This window comes from Lynx rufus, unplaced genomic scaffold (genome assembly GCF_022079265.1).
Source record: "Lynx rufus isolate CCGP_SWC_20201006 ecotype Redwood Valley unplaced genomic scaffold, mLynRuf1.p SCAF_4, whole genome shotgun sequence".
NCBI lineage: Eukaryota > Metazoa > Chordata > Mammalia > Carnivora > Felidae > Lynx > Lynx rufus.
Genome location: NW_025814856.1, coordinates 61,630,887 through 61,650,720, shown reverse-complemented (window position 1 = coordinate 61,650,720; position 19,834 = coordinate 61,630,887). Strand labels below are relative to the sequence as shown.

At 56.9% G+C, this 19,834-nt stretch overlaps 1 protein-coding gene and 1 long non-coding RNA gene across 2 annotated transcripts; one reads left to right on the top strand and one right to left on the bottom strand.

Moving 5' to 3' along the window:
* The first annotated feature begins 5,268 nt into the window (after positions 1-5,268).
* NPC1L1 (NPC1 like intracellular cholesterol transporter 1) lies at positions 5,269-19,832 on the top strand. Its single transcript, XM_047096019.1, has 19 exons — positions 5,269-5,521; positions 6,346-7,874; positions 9,762-9,862; positions 10,338-10,510; positions 10,707-10,835; positions 11,110-11,292; positions 11,740-11,854; positions 11,961-12,088; positions 12,390-12,527; positions 12,649-12,738; positions 16,514-16,704; positions 16,819-16,943; positions 17,439-17,565; positions 17,651-17,706; positions 18,449-18,599; positions 18,710-18,941; positions 19,028-19,141; positions 19,222-19,384; positions 19,636-19,832. Exons 1-19 carry the CDS (start codon positions 5,468-5,470, stop codon positions 19,830-19,832), a joined length of 3,996 nt encoding a protein of 1,331 aa, XP_046951975.1. The 5' UTR covers positions 5,269-5,467.
* Positions 15,001-19,318, bottom strand: LOC124524023 (uncharacterized). The gene is made up of 5 exons (XR_006965146.1): positions 19,249-19,318; positions 18,738-18,907; positions 16,826-16,902; positions 16,523-16,662; positions 15,001-16,181 (listed from the first exon to the last, which is right to left on the bottom strand). It is a non-coding gene; the product is annotated as an uncharacterized LOC124524023 (long non-coding RNA).
* Positions 19,833-19,834: the final 2 nt, after the last annotated feature.

Below are 19,834 nucleotides of genomic sequence, written 5' to 3'. Positions count from 1 at the left end.
CATTTGACAAAATCCAACATGCTTTCATGATAAAAATGTGCAACAAACCATGAGTGAAAGGAATCCCTCAACATAATGAAAGTCATCTATGAATAATCCACAGCAAATATACTCAGTGGTGAGAGACTAAGAGCTTTTCCTGTAAGACCAGGAAGAAGATGGACAGATGCCCATGTTCACCACTTCTATACAACCTCGTGCTGGAATTCTCAGCCAGAGCAGGGAGTAGAGAAGAAGAAGAAAAGCATCCGAACTGGAAAGGAAGAAGTAAAATGATCTCTGCTTGTGAATGATGTGGTCTTATATAAAAAACCCTAAAGACAAGGGGTGCCTGGGTGGCTCAGTTGGTTAAGCATCCACTTCAGCTCAGGTCATGATCTCACAGCTTGTGAGTTGAGCCCTGCATTGAGCTCTGTGCTGACAGCTCAGAGCCTGGAGCGGTTTTGGATTCTGTCTCCCTCTCTCTCTGCCCCTCCCCCATTCTCTCTCTCTCTCTCTCTCTCTCTCTCTCTCAAAATAAAAAAAAATTTTTTTTTTTTTTTTATATCTGAAGACTTCACAAAAATACCTGTTGGAACAAATACATTTAGCAAAGTTGCAAAGTCACACAACAATCAGTTGTATTTCTATACAAGAACAATGAACAATCTGATAAAGAAATTGAGAAAAATAGTTTCATTTGCAATAGCATCAAAAGGAATAAGATATTTAGGAATTAACTTCATTGAGGAAGTGAATGATCTATACACTGAAAATGAGAAAGCATTGGTAAAAGAAAGGAGATGTAAATATGGAACAGAATCCAGTGTTCATGGACAGGTTGGAATAATATTGTTATCCAAAGTGAGCTACTGATTTAATGCATCCCTATCAAAATCCCAAAGTCATATTTTGTAGAAACAGAAAAATCTATCCTAAAACTCATAGTGGCACCTCAAGAGACCTCAAATAACCAATGAAACAAAACAAAAACAAACTTGGAAAAAGAACAGTTTGAGGACATCACATTTCCTGATTTCAAAACTTACCACAAAAATAGAGTAATCAAGACAGTGGTGCTGACTTAAGATGGACATATAGACTGTGGAATAGGATGAACAGCCCATAAGTAAGCCCTTGCAAATAAGGTGAAATGACTTGACAAGGTAGCCAAGGCAGTCTTTTCATGAAATGCTTGGAAAAGTATATATTCACTCTGTGAAATAATGAACAAAGTTGGACCCGTACTAACACAAGAATTAGCTCAAAATGGATCAAAGACGAAACAGCTCAAACTATGAAACTCTTGGAAGAAACAAAAGCTTTGTGACATTGGATCTGTCGGTGATTCATTGGCTATGACACCAAAAGCACAGTTAGCAAATCAGCAAATTTGACTTCATGAAAAATTTTAAATCTTACGTGTCAAAGGTCATTATCAAGAGAGTAAAAAGGCAAGCTACAGAATGGGAGAAAATATATGCAAACTACGTATCTGATAAAGGATTAATATCTAGATTTTATGACAACTAAATTCAACAAATAATAATTTAAAAAACACCCAGTCTGATTACAAAATGAGCAAAGATTTTGAATAGACATTTCTCCAAGGAAGATGTAGGAATGACCAATAAGCACATGAAAAGATTCTCAGTATCACTGATCATCAGGGAAATACAAACCAAAACCCAGTGAGATACTACATCACACTCATCAAGATGGCTGCCATTGAAACAACAGGAAACCACGTGGAAAATTTGAAGATCGAGGACCTGAATGTCCCCGTGCACTGTTGGTGGGAATATAAAATGGTGCAACCACTGTGGAAAACAGTATGCTGGTTCCTCACAAAATTAAAAATAGAATCACTGTATGACCTGGCAATTCCACATCTAGAACTGTACCCCAAAGATTTGAAACAGGATCTGGAAGAGATGTTGCACACCCATATCCATAACATTATTCACAGTGGCCCAAACACAGAAGCACCCCAAGTGTCCATCAATGGATGGTTGGATAAACAGTGTGTGGTGTGTCCACAGAGCAGAATATCACTCAGCCTTTAAAAAGGAACTTCTGGCACCTGCTACTACATGGACAAATCTTGAGGATGTGATGTTGCGTGAAATAAGCCAATCACAAGAAAGACAAGTACTGTGTGATTCCCTTCATGTGAGGTGCATGCAGTGGCCAAAATCGGACAGATAGAAAGCAGAACAGTGGTCGCCAGGGGCTGGGGGAGTCGGGGTTTGGCAGGGACAGGAGTTCATATTCACAGGATGGACAACGTCAGTGGCTGCACAATGGAGCACACATACGTAATACACTGAACTGTGTGCTTATAGATGGGTAAGACAGGAATGTTTGTGTTATGTGTCTTTTGTTTTTAAGTTTTTAAAAAATGTTTATTTTTGAGAGAAACACGGAGCATGAGCAGGGGAGGGGCAGAGACAGAGGGAGACACAGAATCTGAAGCAGGCTCCAGGCTCTGAGCTGTCAGCACAGGGCCCGACTCGGGGCTCGAACTCAGGAACTGCGAGATCATGACCTGAGCTGAAGTCAGATGCTCAACCGACTGAGTCCCCCAGGCACCCCCAGGCTATGTGTCTTTTGCCATGCAGAATAGCATCTGTGCAAAGAGCTGTGGCTGTCGGGGGTTTGAAGGGCAAGTAACAGGTGGAGCATGGGGTTTTTGGGCAGAGAGACTATTCTGTATGATAGGATAGTGGTCCCATTTCACTGCGTATCTGTAACATCCCCCAGAGTATTGAGACAAGAGCCAACTCTAACGTAAGCCACGGACTTGAGTTGATAACATGTCGCTATGGGGTAATCAATTGCGGCAGATGTGCCCCACAAATGTAAGAGTAACGGGCTGTGGGGAAGTGATGGGTCTACAGAAGCTCCTGTACTTTCTGCTCACTTTTTTTATTTGCAAACATGAGACTGCTCAAAGAAAATGACACCTATGTAAAAAGAAAAGACCTTCACGTGGGCCAGAATCAGGTCCCAGGGCCACCGCCAGCTACAGAGGAGCCTGGGAGAGCAGAGGACACAGTCCTTAGCAAATAGTGGCAGGGTTTGGACAACAGGGAAGATGAAGGCTGCCCTGAGGTGACTGGACCCCTGGTCTTCCCCTGCAGGCTGGCCACCATGTGGGCTGGTCAGTGCACGGCACACACACCCAGCCAGGTGCCATGGCCCCAGCCAAAGGCTGGCTGAGCGTCATGGCCTCACCCCTGGACCTTGCAGCAAGCCAGCAGTGCAGGACCGGGACAGACTGCCAGGCATCCACCAGACCCGACCCCGTGAGGCTTCCCTGCAGGCAGCTGGCACCTCCCACCCCTGTTGCCCCGTTCACTCCTGTCCAGCCTGAGCAGGCACACCCCTCTCCCTGGAAACAAAGGAGAGCGGGAAACGAGGTGTCATCTTACTGACTCTGTCAAGTCTGACAACATGCAATAGACGGTGAAGGTGAGGCCGCTGACTGGGTTGCTGGCATCTGTGGGAAGCATTTCAGTCCTGGGGGTTCAGTCATCTGAGCCCTAAACCGCATACTATGAAGCAAGAGTGTGGTAATCACTCGACGTGTTCTAGATTAGTGCACGGGAAGAGCTCCTGGGCCGTGCACTTAGCACGCACCTGCTACGCTGACGCACTAGCCTCATTTCTAGGGTCTCGGTTTACATCAATGTGGAGTCAAGGAAAATAGAGTTGGGCATGAGGACATTAACCCAAAACTAATGGGATGCCCAGCCTCCGGCTCCTGGAGACTGGATCTGTCACTCTGTAGGACACAAGCCAGAGGGAATGCGCTGATCAGAGGGAAGGAGGCGTGGGGGATGTGTGCTCAAAGAAGAAAGAGTGGCAGTCAAGAGCGAACATACACACTCACAACTCAGATCTGGGTGGCAGTGTGACCTCAGAGATGCCGAGGTGGGATTGTGGAGAGCAAGTTCATCTGCTCAGAGCCCAGGTCTGCTTTCACCCTGGGTGTGTTTCAGGGAAGATCCCAGACCACGCATCTGGGCTCCGCCTCTTTGGGCCTACCCCCTCCCTGCCCCCTGCCTCTGTGGGCCTCCCCCCCACCCCACTGCCTCTGCGAGCCTCCTTCATTTCTGCATGGCTCTTCCGTCTCTGGGGGCCTCCATCTGCCAGCCTCTGCTGGGACACAACTAGGACTAAGGGGGCAGTGGCTCCACACACCAGAGAAGCCTGGGGCTAAAGCTGTCACAGGTCCCCAACCGGCCACTGGAGGAGATGCGGTATGTGCCCCACAGTCTCCAGGAGTCCCTGGCAAGCCCCGGGGTGCCCATGTGGCTTCCTGCCCTTTCCCCGTCCCTGCTGGTGCCATGTGGGGTCACCTCTCCGTAAACTATTTGCAGGGAAATCCCTGTCTCGGGTGGGCTTCTTGGGGAGGGTACGCAGGAGCAGGGAAAGAGACCCCAAGTGGGGCTGGGGTCTCAGCATCTGGCAGCAGGTGTACAGGGGGCTGGGCCCACAGGGAACTGGATGGCGGCCGGCAGCCAGCACAGCCCCGGGCTGGGCCGGATTCTTCCCCAACCTGTGGCTGACTCAGGGCCTGGGGAGGGGCCTGAGCCCCCTCAGCTTGTCTGGCTTGTCGGCTTGCGTGGCTCCTCTGAGTCAGGCCAGGGTCCATGAAATACGTTTCCTTCCTGCTGTGCGGAGGCGGGCGGGCGACAGGAGTCGCTCCCCACAGGCTCCCTTATCAGCTCAGCCTTGGCATGGGGGCCAAGGTCTGGCCCATCTGGTGATAGGGAGAGCCCGGGGGAGGGAGAGAAGGTGTCTGCTGCACACCTGGGGCTCCGGCTGACACTCTGCCCCTGTAGGGACAGTAGAGAGGGGGATGAGATGGGAGAGCCGGGCAGGCAGAGGAGGGCTGTGGCTGTCACATCTGGGACCTCTAGGACTGTCAGACCCCTCGGGAGATGGTCTGCCCCCTCCACCCAGAGGGGGCTTTGTCACTGGTCACTCCACCCATAACAGTCCCCTCTGTTATCAGGCTGTTAATATTAATTAACTGTTGCTAAGCTTGACAGTGCAAAGGTGTGTCCCAGCCGGAGCTGGCTGGCTCCCAGGAGGGGGCTGAGAGAGAGGGGCTCTGGGCTGGGCTGGGTGAGGGGGGGCAGGCTGTGGCGAGCAGGCTGGTTCTGGGGGCCAGTCCTTGCTTTGGGAAGCGGATGAAGGGGAGACTCCAGCGCCTCCCCGGGAGGCTCGTGGAGAGGGTGGGACTCAGGTGGGAGGGCAGGAGAAGGTGGATCATTAACCAGCTGGGAGCTGTGGGGCTCAGCCCCATTGGTCCCTGACCAGTCAGGTCAGGCCCTCCCCAACGGGGACGCTGCCTTGCTGAGCACCCCCGGGTTAAGTGTATGTGCTGCCTGGACCGGCACTGTGTGTCCCCAGGAGCCAGCCCTCGGCTGTCCCCGTGGCCTGGCCCCTCTCCCCTAGACGCCTTCCCAGAGCCAGGATGGCGGAGGCCAGACTGAGGGGCTGGCTGCTATGGGCCCTGCTCCTGCACTCGGTGAGTCCCGGTGCCAGTGGTCACCCCTCCACTGCTGCCCGCAGAACTGTCGGGCAGGGGGCTGCTTGGCCACAGTGAGGAGGGCCTGACTCTGAGGGGCTGGTCTATGGATAGATGAGGGACCCCCAGGCGCCCCAAGAGAGGAGTGTGGGCGGGGGTCCTGGATGGCCCATAGCTCAGGGTCATAGGGTGAGGTGGACACGAGTGCTGGGGATGGGGGGTGCCTGTGTGCCTCCCATCCCTGGTGCCCGCGGATGTCCTGGCCTCAGGTGGCCAGTGGAGGGACGAAGGAGGGTCCCATCGTGGGATGCCTTTGGGGTGGGCTGGGGGTGCATGGGAATCACCCAATGAGGGTTGAACGCTAGGTGGGGAGGAGTTCCTGGGCTGTGGCACGTCTGGGGGGGGGGCGGCTGAAGGCTGCCAGCCCCAAGCAGGTGAGGGAAGGTCTGCACAGAATCTCCCAGAGGGGCCCTGGGCCCCCAGATGCAGCCTGCAGCCCCCCAACCTGTCGTGGCTGCCGTTTCTCAGCAGGACTAGGTGGCAGCCTCCAAGGGTGTCCCCGCCCCGCTCCGCCGTTCTCCCCACCTGTTTCCTCACCCTCCGGCATGACCTTGCTAAATGCAGGTCTGCCGGCCACCTCCCTCTCCTCAGTAACCCCATCACTTGGGACACAGGCCTGGCTTGTCCAGTCATCACGCCCCGAAAACTGCGGGAGCGCCCATCCCTCCCCAGGTCCCCGGGCTGTGCACCCCATGCCCGCCCCTGCCCTGAGGCCATCCGCTGCGAGTGGCGCTGGGCCCCATGGTGATGGCATCCCGCCGTAGGCCCGGGCCGAGCTGTACACACCCATCCACCGGTCTGGCTACTGCGCCTTCTACGACGAGTGTGGCAAGAACCCAGAGCTGTCCGGAGGCCTGGCTCCCCTGGCCAACGTGTCCTGCCTGTCCAACACACCTGCCCGCCTCCTGGCCGGCGAGCATCTGGCCCTCCTGCGGCGCATCTGCCCCCGCCTGTACGCTGGCCCCGACACCACCTACGCTTGCTGCTCCGCCAAGCAGCTGGTGTCCCTGGAGGCGAGCCTGGCGGTCACCAAGGCGCTCCTCGCACGCTGCCCCGCCTGCACCGACAACTTCGTGAGCCTGCACTGCCACAACACCTGCAGCCCCAACCAGAGCCTGTTCGTCAATGTGACGCGCGTGGCCCGGCGCGGGGACGGCCGGCCGCCGGCTGTAGTGGCCTACGAGGCCTTCTACCAGAGCAGCTTCGCCAGGCGGACCTACGACTCATGCAGCCGGGTGCGTGTCCCTGCGGCGGCCACGCTGGCTGTGGGCACCATGTGTGGCGTTTATGGCTCCGCCCTCTGCAACGCTCAGCGCTGGCTCAACTTCCAGGGGGACACAGGAAATGGCCTGGCCCCCCTGGACATCACCTTCTACCTCTTGGAGCCTGGTCAGACGCCGGGGAGTGGGGTGCAGCTTCTGAATGGGGAGGTGGCACCGTGCAACGAGTCCCAGGCGGACGGCGCAGCCGCCTGCTCCTGCCAAGACTGCGCCGCCTCGTGCCCCGCCATCGCCCGGCCCCAGGCCCTGGACGCCACCTTCTACATGGGCCGGATGGCAGGCGGGCTGGCCCTCGTCATCACCCTCTGTTCGGCCTTTGCTCTACTTACCGCCTTCCTGGTGGGGCCCCGCCTGGCCTCCCGCTGGGGCAAGGGCAAGATGCGGGACCCCACGGTGGGCACCAGCCTCTCCGACAAACTGAGCCTGTCCACGCATAGCCTCCTCAGCCGGTGCTTCCAGGGCTGGGGCACGTGGGTGGCCTCGTGGCCGCTGAGCATCCTGCTGGTGTCCATCGCCGTGGTGGTGGCCTTTTCAGGAGGCCTGGCCTTCATGGAGCTGACCACGGACCCCGTGGAGCTGTGGTCGGCCCCCAGCAGCCAGGCCCGGAGAGAGAAGGAGTTTCATGACCAGCATTTCGGCCCCTTCTTGCGGACCAACCAGGTGATCCTGACGGCACCCACACGGCCTGGCTCCAGCTACAACTCCCTGCTGCTGGGGCCCAAGAACTTCAGTGGGGTTCTGGCCCCCGACGTCCTGCTGGAGGTGCTGGAGCTGCAGGAGACGCTGCGACACCTGCAGGTGTGGTCACCCGAGGAGCAGCGCAATGTGTCGCTGCAGGACGTGTGCTTCGCGCCCCTCAACCCACACAACACCAGCCTCTCCGACTGTTGCGTCAACAGCCTCTTGCAGTATTTCCAGAACAATCGCACGCGCCTGCTGCTCACGGCCAACCAGACGCTGACCGGGCAGACCTCTCAAGTGGACTGGAGGGACCACTTTCTCTACTGCGCTAAGTGAGTCCTCGCCGGCTGGCCCTGGGGAGGGAGGGGGACTGCCAGGTCCCTGCAGCGGGGCTTGGCCCGGCCCCTGGGGTCCTGTGTGGCCCCGCGTCTCTGTCTCAGGGGCTGCAACACACCCTTCCTTTCCACACTCCTCCCTGCCACCCCCGCTGTGGCTCCCACTGGCTGGCGTGGGTTTGTGCGTGGCCATCATGGCCTCCCTGGTTCTGACCCGCTCAGACAGAGCAGTTGCCTCCTTGCTGTTCTTTCTTTGAGTGTGATGGAGCGATTTGATGTGTGTGTGTCCATGCAGGCCCCCAGCACCGCAGGGTCACCCAGCAGGGGCTGGGTGCCCCTGTGCAGGGTGCAGCCACACACCGTGGTAATCTTGGGGTCTGGTCCCCAGCTGCCTCCACTCTGCTGTGCTGCAAATGAGACAGCAGTGAGACTGCTGGGCCTTGGGGTTGAGAGTGAAGGCTCACCCGGGAGGGCAATGGGTGGGCGGGCAGTGGCCGAGGCTCCCTGAGATTATAGTGTGCAGAAGTCCACAATGCCTGGTCTGGGCCTGCTGACACTGTCACAAGAGACCGAATACCCCGGTTTGCTCTGGCCCAGGTAGAGGCTATATCTACTGACATCCACCACATGATGAGACGACAGTAACAAGCCCCATTACATGTCAACATGAATAGCATACTTTTATACAAAATAACTATTTTCCAAACAAGAAGAGTCAGTGATAAGAGTGACATTGTTTTACATCTTTACAGATCTCTTTGTTGTCTTGTTTAATGGGGGATAGCTGGCTTCTGGCTTCTGCGCGTGGCCTGCTGGCTGGGGCCGTAGTGAGAGTCTCTGACGTCACGCCCATGTGGCTGGACGAGGGGGGAGCGTCGTGAGAGCCTCCCCACATACTTGGCGGTTTTCTTTGATATACACCCAAACTCAGCATGTGGTTTTTCCTAAATGTTAGTTGCGATATGGACTCTGAAGGCACATCAGCAGACTGTCTCTATGCCTTATACCCGATGGCAAATGAAGGGGAAAAGGCGGAAAGCATCTTATATTATTATGAGATTGGTTTTGACCTTGCAGACCCTTGAAAGGGTGTCTAAGACTCCCGGGCCCTGACACCGCACTGAGAACCACTGGATTAGGTGAGGGACCCAGGGTTCCACCCCTCGGGCTGCTTCCCAGAACTGGTGTCTTGGTCCTGGCTGGCGCTCAGAACTGGCGAGTCAGGGAAGGAGCTCTGTCCCCAGGTCCAGTCCTTGTGTTGGCATTATTTTGATTTTGGATGTTCACAACATCTCTGGGGTGGTCTGATTATCTCCATTCCAGAGACAGGAAAACTGAGGGCCAGGGGTGTGGTGAGCTGCTCAAGGTCACATAGCAACCGGCATGCCCAGGATAGCTGGTGACCCACATGCTCACTCACAAAGACCACTTTGTCAGGGTACCCAACACGCACTTGCAGGAAGGCTCAGTAGAGACATGTCCAAGGGGTCTGGGCTAGTAATTTGTGCACAGAAAGGAAGATCTGGTCTCAGGGCCTGGGGGTTCCAGGCTGGCGGGGGGACAGGCTGAACACTGTGAGGCTGTCTTGTAGGAGTGGAACTTGTGCCAGATTCCCAGGGCTAAGTCCTGGTGACCCCCGGTAGTCCACGTGTGTGACACTCATGGACCTGCCTTGTCTGGGATGTGGTCTCGAGCCTGCAGAGTCAGCAGGTGTGAAGGGAGAGCTCACACAGCCCTGGTCACAGAGCTCTGCTCCACTCTGGGTCGGGCTGAGGGAAATTTTTTGGGGAAAAGTGGTTCTGACCATGGGTCAGGGGACAGTGCTGGCCGTCTGGGGCTGGCAATGGGCACGGGGCCAGGAAAGGTCCTTCCTTCTCCCCCCAGTGCCCCTCTCACCTTCAAGGACGGCACAGCCCTAGCCCTGAGCTGCATGGCTGACTACGGGGGCCCTGTCTTCCCTTTTCTTGCTGTGGGGGGCTACAGAGGTAAGCCGGGTGGCTCTGGGGAAGGCCAGCAAGGAGGCAATATGGGGCAGGGACGGTGGGTGGGAGGGTGGGAATACTGATGGGCTCTCACTGCCTGGGGTGGCCAGGCTTGTGGGGGGCTGGCTGGGGCCAAAGGACTGCTACCTTTTTCATCTTCTCCCAGCCTGCTCAGGCCCTCTGGTTCTGTGCCTGAGTTCACAGGCTTGCCCTTGGCTAAAAGAGGGAAGTGGGGTGGAGGAGTAAGACAATGACTTGGATATGGACGGTTGGGGAGGGACGAAGGGGTGCTGCTAGAGGCGGGGGGGCAGGGGTGAGGCTGGAAGGGGAAGGGGAGCAGGGGTGAGGCTGGAGTGGGGGAATGGAGCTGGAGTGAGCAGAGGTGAGGCCAGAGGGAGGGAGGTGAGCAGGGGTGAGGCTGGAGTGGGGAGGGGAGCAGGGGTGAGGAAGGAGGGTGGCTGAACATTTCTTATCCCAGGGAAAGACTACTCTGAGGCAGAGGCCCTGATCATGACCTTCTCCCTTAACAACTACGCCCCTCGGGACTCCCGGCTGGCACAGGCAAAGCTCTGGGAGGGGGCCTTCTTGGAGACGATGAGAGCTTTCCAGCAGCGGACAGCCGGCAGGTTCCAGGTCACATTCATGGCGGAGGTAGGCTTCAGGCTCCCTGCCTCTGGAGGGGCGGGCGACCCAGGTGGCTTTGGTGGGTCACCGTGTCCCCCTCCTGGACCCCCCCACCCCGGGCGACCCTGGGCCTGCAGCTGCCCACGAGGAAGACAGGACCCAGCGGCCTGGCTGGGCTCACGGAGCCTTCAGGTCAGCGGGGCTGGGGGGTGTGCATCCACAGCGCTCCCTGGAGGACGAGATCAATCGCACCACGGCCCAGGACCTGCCGGTCTTCGGGGTCAGCTACATTGTCATCTTCCTGTACATCTCCCTGGCCCTGGGCAGCTACTCCAGCTGGCGCCGGGTGGCGGTAAGGATCTGGAGGGGCCCAGTGGGGTGGGCTTGCCTGTCGGGGCATCCAGAACCTTCCACAGAGCAACCTGTAGACATCCCCACAGTGGCTCCCCAAGGAGTGATACTTCTGCTCAAAAGGCCTCATGATCGACTCCCATCCTCCTGGGGCAGGACCTGTGCTGGGGGATGCGGGAACGCAGAAACCCCCAGCACGCCTGCCCCAGGCCTGCCACCCTTCTCCAGCTCGGGGTGGGGGGCAGCTGAGGAGACTGAACCCCGCTCCATTGCAGGTGGATGCCAAGGCCACGCTGGGCCTGGGCGGGGTGGCCGTGGTGCTGGGAGCAGTCACGGCAGCCATGGGCTTCTTCTCGTACCTGGGCGTCCCCTCCTCCCTGGTGATCCTGCAGGTGGTGCCTTTCTTGGTGCTGGCCGTGGGTGCTGACAACATCTTTATCCTAGTGCTCGAGTACCAGGTGAGAGGGCGGGGCTCTCTTCTTCTCGCAGACCCAGCCCTGTACGGGTTTGGGCCTCTGGCGCACTCCTCTTCTGCACCAGCATTCGTGTCCACAGTCTGTGCAAAACGGAGCATCCTGTATCTTGCACACACGTGCGTTCCTACCACGTGTGCCTCCTTGCCCTGTGCTGAACGTCATGCGGCACTACTCGGCCTCCTCTGTAGCAGTCCACGGACATGCAATCCCCGTGGATTTAGCCTCTCCCACTGGTGCACTTTTAGGGACCCAGGGATGTATTGGAAGGAGTGTGCCGTGCATGGCCTGGAACACGCCAAGCACGTCTCCCGGCCAGACCCTGAGAAGCAGGGTGTTCGCAGGGTCTGCTCCTCACTGGGGCGGGGCCTTCCTGCCAGGGCTGTGCCCTCCCTGCTGGCCCTGGACGCTGTCCCTGGTGTCCCCACACAGAGGCTGCCGCGGAGGCCTGGAGAGCGGCGAGAGGACCACATCGGCCGCGCACTGGGCAGGGTGGCCCCCAGCATGCTGCTCTGCAGCCTGTCTGAGGCCATCTGCTTCTTTCTCGGTGAGGCTGGGCAGCCCCTCCCCACCGGGGTGGTGCCTGTGGGCGGCCCCTTCCCTCCACTGTGGCAGCAGATGCCACGCCCTGAGATTTACCCCTGAACCCCCAGGGGCCCTGACCCCCATGCCAGCGGTGAGGACCTTCGCCCTGACCTCCGGCTTGGCTGTCATCCTGGACTTTCTGCTGCAGGTGTCAGCCTTCGTGGCCCTGCTGTCCCTGGACAGTAGGCGGCAGGAGGTAGGGCTGGGGCAGGCCCTGGGACCCGCCCAGCAGAACCGGCTCACAGAGCGGGGCTGGGTGCAGGGACGGCATGTGGGGCTGTGCGGGCCACGCAGTCCCTAGGACCCCACGGAGAAGCAAGTTTGGTTTGATAACTTAGGGGAATAGGATCAAATCTGCAAGGTACAAAGGGCCAAGAAAAGCTAGAAGTGAGATGTTGAGAGGGACGGTGCAAAGTGTGGTGGTGTTTCATCACCGTGGAAAGTAAAAGTTGAGAACACAGCACGCTGGCATGTCCCCCCACCCTGCGCCCCTGCAGGCCTCCAGGATGGATGTGTGCTGCTGTGCTGGCGCTCGGGAGCTGCCCCCCCCAGGCCAAAGCGAGGGGCTCCTGCTGCGATTCTTCCGCAAGGTCTACGTCCCACTCCTGCTGCACCGGGTCACACGTGTGGTTGTGGTGAGTGGAGTGGGAGGGTCTGCCTGCCCGCAGGGACCTCGAGCTCGCCCGTGTGCGGGATGGTTGGGACGCCATCGGCCCAGCTCCAGAGTGCCCCCCTTGCCTCCCCGCCCCCCCACAGCTGCTGCTGTTCACGGGCCTGTTTGGAGCCGGGCTGTACCTCATGTGCCAGGCCAGTGTGGGACTGGATCAGGAGCTGGCCCTTCCCAAGGTGAGCTGTGCCCTGTGACCTCCGCTCGGTGGCTCAGGGTTCAGGGGGGACAGGGCACACCCCCGGGGGCCAGGTGTGGGCGGGGGGACCTGGTAGGCAATGTGGGGCTGTTCACGACGGGGACCTGGGAGAGCAGCTGAGCCGGTGTGTGGATGCACAGGGGCGGCGCCAGCCCCAAGGCTCCTGGGGGGCAGAAGCAGGCCATGGGGGGCTGGCCGTGTGGGGCGAGCATCCAGGCAGAGTGACTGACGGCTCACCTCATGCCTGCCCTGTGCTGGCACACCACCTCCTCGGGCCCGGGAGACACGGAAGGTCAGGGGCTCTGTGGAAGGTAAGACCTCCATGGCTGGAGGGGCCAGATGGCCTCGTGAGTGGAAGAGAGGCATGCGAAGGATCTGAGGAGGATGGCAATGAGGGTGACCGCACCAACTCCCCCTGCCCTACCCACCCTGGTACCCACCGTGTCCTCTCTGTCTCTGTGGACTGGACCCCTCTCAGGACCCCCCCCCCCCTTCAGTGCGTGTCCTTCTGTGTCTGGCTCCTTCCACTCGGTGTCAGGTTCTCCGGTGTCAGAGCGTCCTTTCCTGTCAAGGCCGACGATGCTCACACATTCATGCGTGCGCGCGTGTGCGCACACACACACACACACACACACACACACACACTCTGCATTGTCTTTACCCCTTGTCTCTGCACAAGGCTTCCTTCCTGTCTCAGCGTTTGTAATAAGGCTGCTGCAGACGCAGGTGCACAGAGATCTCTCTCCAAACCTGCATTCCATTCTTCCGGGTGTGTTCCCAGAGGGGGAACTGCTGGGCCACGTGATAACGCTAACTGTAATTTATTTTTAACTTTATTTATTTATTTTGAGAGAGAGAGAAAGAGCACGAGCAGGGGAGGGGCACAGAGAGAGGGAGACAGAATCCGAAGCAGGCTTCAGGCTCCGAGCTGTCAGCACAGCCTGACGAAGGGCTCAAACCCACCAACTGTGAGATCATGACCTGAGCTGAAGTCAGACACTTAACCGACTGAGCCACCCAGGCACCCCCACCCCCCCTTTTGATAGTACCATCCTGCCCGGTGTGAAGGGGCATCTCACTGAGGTTTTGATTTACATTTCCCAGATAATCAGTGATGCTGAGCATCTTTCCATATGTTTATTGGCTATTTGTGTGTCTTCTTTGGAGAAATGTGTGTTTAAGTCTTTTGTTCATTTTTTATCAGATTGGTTGTTTTTGTTTGTTTGTCTCTTTGCTCAGTTTTGGGAATTCTCTAGATATTCTGAGTATTTTTAATCAGATACATGATTGGCAAATGTCTTTTCCACTTCTGTTGGTTGCCTTTCTACTCTATCAGAGATGTCTTTTGATGAACAGAAGTTTTCAATTCTCACAGCACCTGGCTGGCCCAGTCGGAGTGTGCAACTCTTGATCTCGGGGTTGTGAGTTCAGGCCCTGTGCTGGGAGTAGCGATTACTTAAAAATAAAACCTTTTAAAAAACTTTTTTTAAGTTTTCATCAATTCCAATTTGCCTATTTTTCCATTTGTTACCCAGGCTTCTGGGGTCATTCAAGAAATAATCACCAAACTCAGTATCTGGAAGGTTTCCCCTGTGCTTTCCTCTCCGGGAGTTACAAATTCAGCCCTTAAGTGTTGGGTCCGTTGGAGTTAATTTTTGTGCATAGTTATGTATATTTTTGAAGGTCCAACTTCATTCTTTTGTGTGTAGACGTCCCGTGTCCCCAGCAGCAAGCGTTGAAGAGACTCCCCTTCCCCACAGAATGGTCTTGGCACCCTTGTCAGAGTCTATGTTGCCATACACGCAAGGGTTTACATCTGGGCTGTCTTCTGTCCCATCGGTCTGTGTGTCTGTCTTTATGCCAGCACCTCACTGCTTAGATTACTATGCTTTTGTGGTCAGTTTTGAGATCAGGAAATGTGAGTCCTCCAACTTTTATTCTTTTTAAAGATTATTTTGGCTCTTTGGAGTCCCTTATGAATTTTAAGATGAATTTTTCTATTTCTGTAAGAAATGTCATTGGGATCTTGATAGCATCACACTGAAGCTGGAGGCTCCTTGGTGACCTGGATAATATTCATCCTCCCAGCTCGTGGGCACAGGCATCTCCCCATTTATTTGTGTCTTAATTTCTTTCTGAGATATGGCATGGCTGTCAGCATGCGGGTCTTTCACACCCTCGGTAAAGTTAATCCCTAAGTATTTTATTCGCTTTATGCTCTTATAACTGCACTTCCCTTGGCTTCCTTTTTGGGTTCTTCATTGTTCATGTATAGAAATGAAACTGATTCTTGCGTGTTGATCTCGTAACTTGCCACTTTGCTGAATTTCTTTACCAGTTTTAAGGGGTTTTTTGGTGGAATGTTAGTTTTATATACATACCATCATGTCATCTATGAACAAAATTTTTCCTGTATTTCGCCTTCTCTCCAGCTCTGGAATTTGTTCCTGGTCTCTGTTTTATGTCTTCTATTTGTTGGTCTTTCCACTTTGTCCATACTTTCTTTTCTTGACTTTGTCCGTATCTTATTTTAGCTCTGTAAGCATTCCCAAGACAGATGTTTTAAAGTTTCTGTCTGATTCTGTCTGTTCTTTCTCAAGATCATCTGTTGATTAGTTTTTGTTCCTAGGTATGGGCCACACTTTGATTCTTTGTGTGTCTTGCGATTTTTGTTGTTGTTGAAAAACACACAGTTGAGTTGTATCATATGGTAACTCTGAAGATCAGATTCTCCTCCCTTCTCTAAGGTTTGCTTTTTTTTTTTTTTCCCAAATGTGACGTTGCTGTGTCTGTGTCTGGGAGATTAGCCTGTGGTATAAAATTAAAGTCTGATGAGCCTGTGCCTTTCCCTGGTAATGTGCGGTGACTTCGGTATTTGCGTTTGAATGTCCTATTCCTTAAATGGCTGGCTCCCCAAAGGAGAAAAAGGGGAAACATGAAGCGGAAAATAAGCCAGTCACTTGCCATTTAAATATCCTGGCAGTCGGGCCAGCTGGAGGCGGGGGAGACCACGGTACAGCCTGACTCTGCACCACCGAGATCAGAAGCTCAGTGACCGGCAATCAGAACGCAAATCCGCCATGTATAGAGTGTGGGGTCCTTATGTCCCACACTGGACTCCGCAAGCGGTATACAAACTGCCCCTGGGACACCTACATGTGCTGGGAGCTGAAGGTGTAGACACGAAGCACAGTTCACCATCCAGGCCTTTCCCTGGAAGCTGCGAGCCCTCAACTGCCCCCAGGGCTGCAGACCCCATCAGACGGGTTGTGCAGTTGTGTCTAGGTTGGGGGCGGGGGTGGACTCCTGGCTTCTCGTACTCCGTCTTCTCTTCCAGCGCTCAGAGGTTTTGGGAGAAAGGAACAGGCCATGCAGGTGCCTGACACACCGCCTGTCTCCACGTGCACACGCCTGTGGGCTGTGCTGGAAGGGAGATAATAGGAAGGGATCATGTTACATGTGCATGCATGTTTGTATGCCTGTCAGAGTGTATTCACGTGGGGCGGAGTATGTCGCTCTGTGTGTGTACTGGTGATTAGGATACGATGTGCACACGCACCTCTGTGAGCACGTCTCTATGAGCAGGTGCGCCCATGTGTGTACCTCCTGCACACACTTCTGTGAGTGTGTACGGACCTCTGTGAGCATGAGCTGGATCGCGCCCCTGGGTGTGCGGCAGACCTCCGTGAGCACCAGCTGGAGTGCGCCCCTGGGGTGAGTCTGGCCCCAGCCTCACTGGCCGTCCTCTGTTCCAGGACTCCTACCTGCTCGACTATTTCCTCTTTCTGAACCGCTACTTTGAGGTGGGGGCTCCAGTCTACTTCGTCACCACTGGAGGCTACAACTTCTCCAGCGAGGCGGGAATGAATGCCATTTGCTCGAGCGCAGGATGCGACAGCTTCTCCTTAACCCAGAAGATACAGTTCGCCACTGAGTTCCCCGACGAGTGAGTGGCCAGCTGCCCCCTCCTGACTCTCCGAGGAAGCCCAGTACCTTGGGGCCACCAGAAGAACTGCCCACCTGGTCCCCCTACCCCAGCCTCCTCTCCATGTGCCCTCAGGTCTTACCTGGCCATCCCTGCCTCTTCCTGGGTGGATGACTTCATTGACTGGCTGACCCCGTCCTCTTGCTGCCGCCTGTATGCCTTTGGTGCCAACAAAGACAAATTCTGCCCCTCGACCGTTAGTGAGTGCAGGGCCTCTGGGGGCTCAATGGCCTACCTAACACAGCTTGGGGAAACTGAGGCAAGAGAGGAGCAGACTGGCGAGGACCACTTGCAGGGTCGATTGGGGTGGGGGTGTGGGCTCAGAGCACACGTGTGGGTGACCACGCCCCACTGTGCAGGCGCCCCCTGAGTGGTGATCTCTGGGCACACCAACACTCGAGGGTGGTGGGTGGTGGAGGGCCAGGTTAGCATGTGGCTCTGGTCCCAGAGCAGATGCGATTGTAGGGGAAGTGGGGAGGCCCAAGGGGGTTGTTTCTTTGCCCTGCACATCTCTTCCTCACCTGCCTACAGCTGCCAGCAGTTTCCACAGCCCTGTCCTACAGAGACAAGGGCAGACCCCTCCAGACCACACGTGTCACATGGCTGTTGGGTGGTGGAAATATGTGGGGACCTTGGTGGGAATGGAGCCAGAGGGGGGGTGACGCCTCTGCCCAGAGCCCCCGCTCTCTTTGCAGACTCCCTGGCCTGCTTGAAGAGCTGTGTGAACTTCACTCTGGGCCCCGTCCGGCCATCAGTGGACCAGTTCCACAAATACCTGCCCTGGTTCCTGGAGGACCCACCCAACATCAAGTGTCCCAAAGGGTAAGCCTGGGGTGGGTGCTGGCGGGGGACGGTCCCCGAGTGTGGCCATGGCCTTGACAAAGCCTTTGCTCTGACTTTCTGGCAGTGGACTGGCAGCGTATAGCACCTCCGTGGATTTGGGACCTGGTAACCAAGTTTTAGGTAAGCGTGACCTCACCTGGCAGGGAAGACCAGAGTCAGCTGCTCCCAGGGCAGTGGCGGGGGGGGGGGGGCAGGTCCCTGCAAGCCCCGGGGAAGAGCCTCTCAGCCTCCAGTCTTCTCTCCTCCCTCCTCCATGGGGGCTTTGGCCTGCCCTGGCCCTGTCCTCAGAGGTCGTGTTACCCGGCTCCACGTTCTCAGACTTCACCCCTGTGTGCCCTGCTTTTTTCTCCCCCACGCCCTGCCCCAAATCCTCAGTCGGTGAGACATTCACGGACTCTCACCAGTTGGTGCCGCACCAAGCCACCCACACCTCTTCCTCACATGCACAAATCACGCCCAGAGGCAGTCACCTGGTTAAGCGAATGGCTATTGCACCTGCCCAGGGGTCACCCACAGCACAGCCCTGTCAGGTGAACTACTTGCAGGGTTTTGTCTCCCTTTCTGGATCTTCCCTCTAGGAAGACGCACATCGAAAAAGTAATTGAATTAATCTGAAACATCCGATGCATGTTTTGAAACCCCGGACAACAGCATCTGGGTTTATCCTGGTGTCTTTAGGCTGTGCCCATGGCAGTCAGGCCGGGCAGGCCTCCCACAGGGGTGCAACCCCCAAAGGCAGGGCCCCTCACTCACAAGTTAAGAATTCCATCCTGGTGGCTGCCCAGCCCCATCCCCCAAGTGTCCCTGGGGTTTGAGGGCGCCTGCAGTGACCTTGACCTTCCTTGGCCCCACGGGGGCGCAGCCTCGAGGTTCATGGCCTACCACAAGCCGCTGCGGAACTCACAGGATTACACGGAGGCCCTGCGGGCGGCACGCGCACTGGCGGCCAACATCACCGCCCACCTGCGGCAGGTGCCGGGCACCGACCCGGCCTTTGAGGTCTTCCCCTACACGTGAGGCCCGTGGCAGGGGTGGGAGGGTCCTCGGGGAGCCTGGAGCCTAAGCCGGAGGCGGGAAGTGGCGCGCCCCCGGCGGTGACAGCGCTCCGCTGCCCCGCCCACAGGATCACCAACGTGTTCTACGAGCAGTACCTGACGGTGGTCCCCGAAGGCCTCTTCATGCTTGCCATGTGCCTGCTGCCCACATTCGCCGTCTGCTGCCTGCTGCTGGGCATGGACCTGCGCTCCGGCCTCCTCAACCTGTTCTCCATCGTCATGATCCTTGTGGACACCGTGGGCTTCATGGCCCTGTGGGGCATCAGCTACAACGCTGTGTCCCTCATCAACCTGGTCACGGTAATGTGCCACGCCGGACACTCTGCTTCCTTCCAGAGACCCCACGCCCCGGCCCTCGCATGCCTAACGCCCCTCTCTGCCCCCAGGCAGTGGGCATCTCCGTGGAGTTTGTGTCCCACATCACCCGCGCCTTTGCCATCAGCACCCGGCTCACCCGGCTGGAGAGGGCCAAGGAGGCCACAACCTTCATGGGCAGCGCGGTGAGTGGGCCGGCCACCCCCCTGCAGTTCCCGTCCCCACCCACTCTGTGCCCCCGTCTCACGGGGCCTGTGACCCCCAGGTGTTTGCGGGCGTGGCCATGACCAACCTGCCGGGCATCCTCGTCCTGGGCCTGGCCAAGGCGCAGCTCATCCAGATCTTCTTCTTCCGCCTCAACCTCCTCATCACCCTGCTGGGCCTGTTGCACGGCCTGGTCTTCCTGCCAGTCGTCCTCAGCTTCGTGGGTGAGTGCCCAGAGGCCTTCCCGCACCTGCTGGCCTGCAGCACAGCAGGGCCCCTCCCCCACCCACTCCCAGCAGTCCCAACCCAGGGGGCCCTCCCCCACTCCCACTCCCAGCAGTCCCAACCCAGGGGGCCCTCCCCCACTCCCACTCCCAGCAGTCCCAACCCAGGGGGCCCTCCCCCACCCCCGCACCATCTTCTGCCCAGCACGTGGCCTCCCTGATCTTGGGCCTCTGGGGCTGTTCCTCTGCAGGGCCCGATGTCAATGTGGCTCTAGTGCTGGAGCAGAAGATGGAAGAAGCTGCCAGGGCCAGGGTGGCCTCCTGCCCGACCCACCAGGCCCCGACATCCACAGCCAGCAGCACCTACATCAACCATGGCTTTGAACATCCTGCCAAGAGCATGGGTGGTGCTGTCGGTTCTCTGTCCCGCGGTGGGCAGGAGTTCTGAGG

What these genes read in the sequence shown, in the direction of transcription:
- NPC1L1 (XM_047096019.1), top strand. Translation starts at nt 5,468, where the DNA reads ATGGCGGAGGCCAGACTGAGGGGCTGGCTGCTATGGGCCCTGCTCCTG. An exon ending in TCCTAGTGCTCGAGTACCAG is followed by an intron (nt 11,293 to 11,739) that starts GTGAGAGGGCGG and finishes GTCCCCACACAG; the next exon opens with AGGCTGCCGCGGAGGCCTGG. An exon ending in CAACCTTCATGGGCAGCGCG is followed by an intron (nt 19,142 to 19,221) that starts GTGAGTGGGCCG and finishes TGTGACCCCCAG; the next exon opens with GTGTTTGCGGGCGTGGCCAT.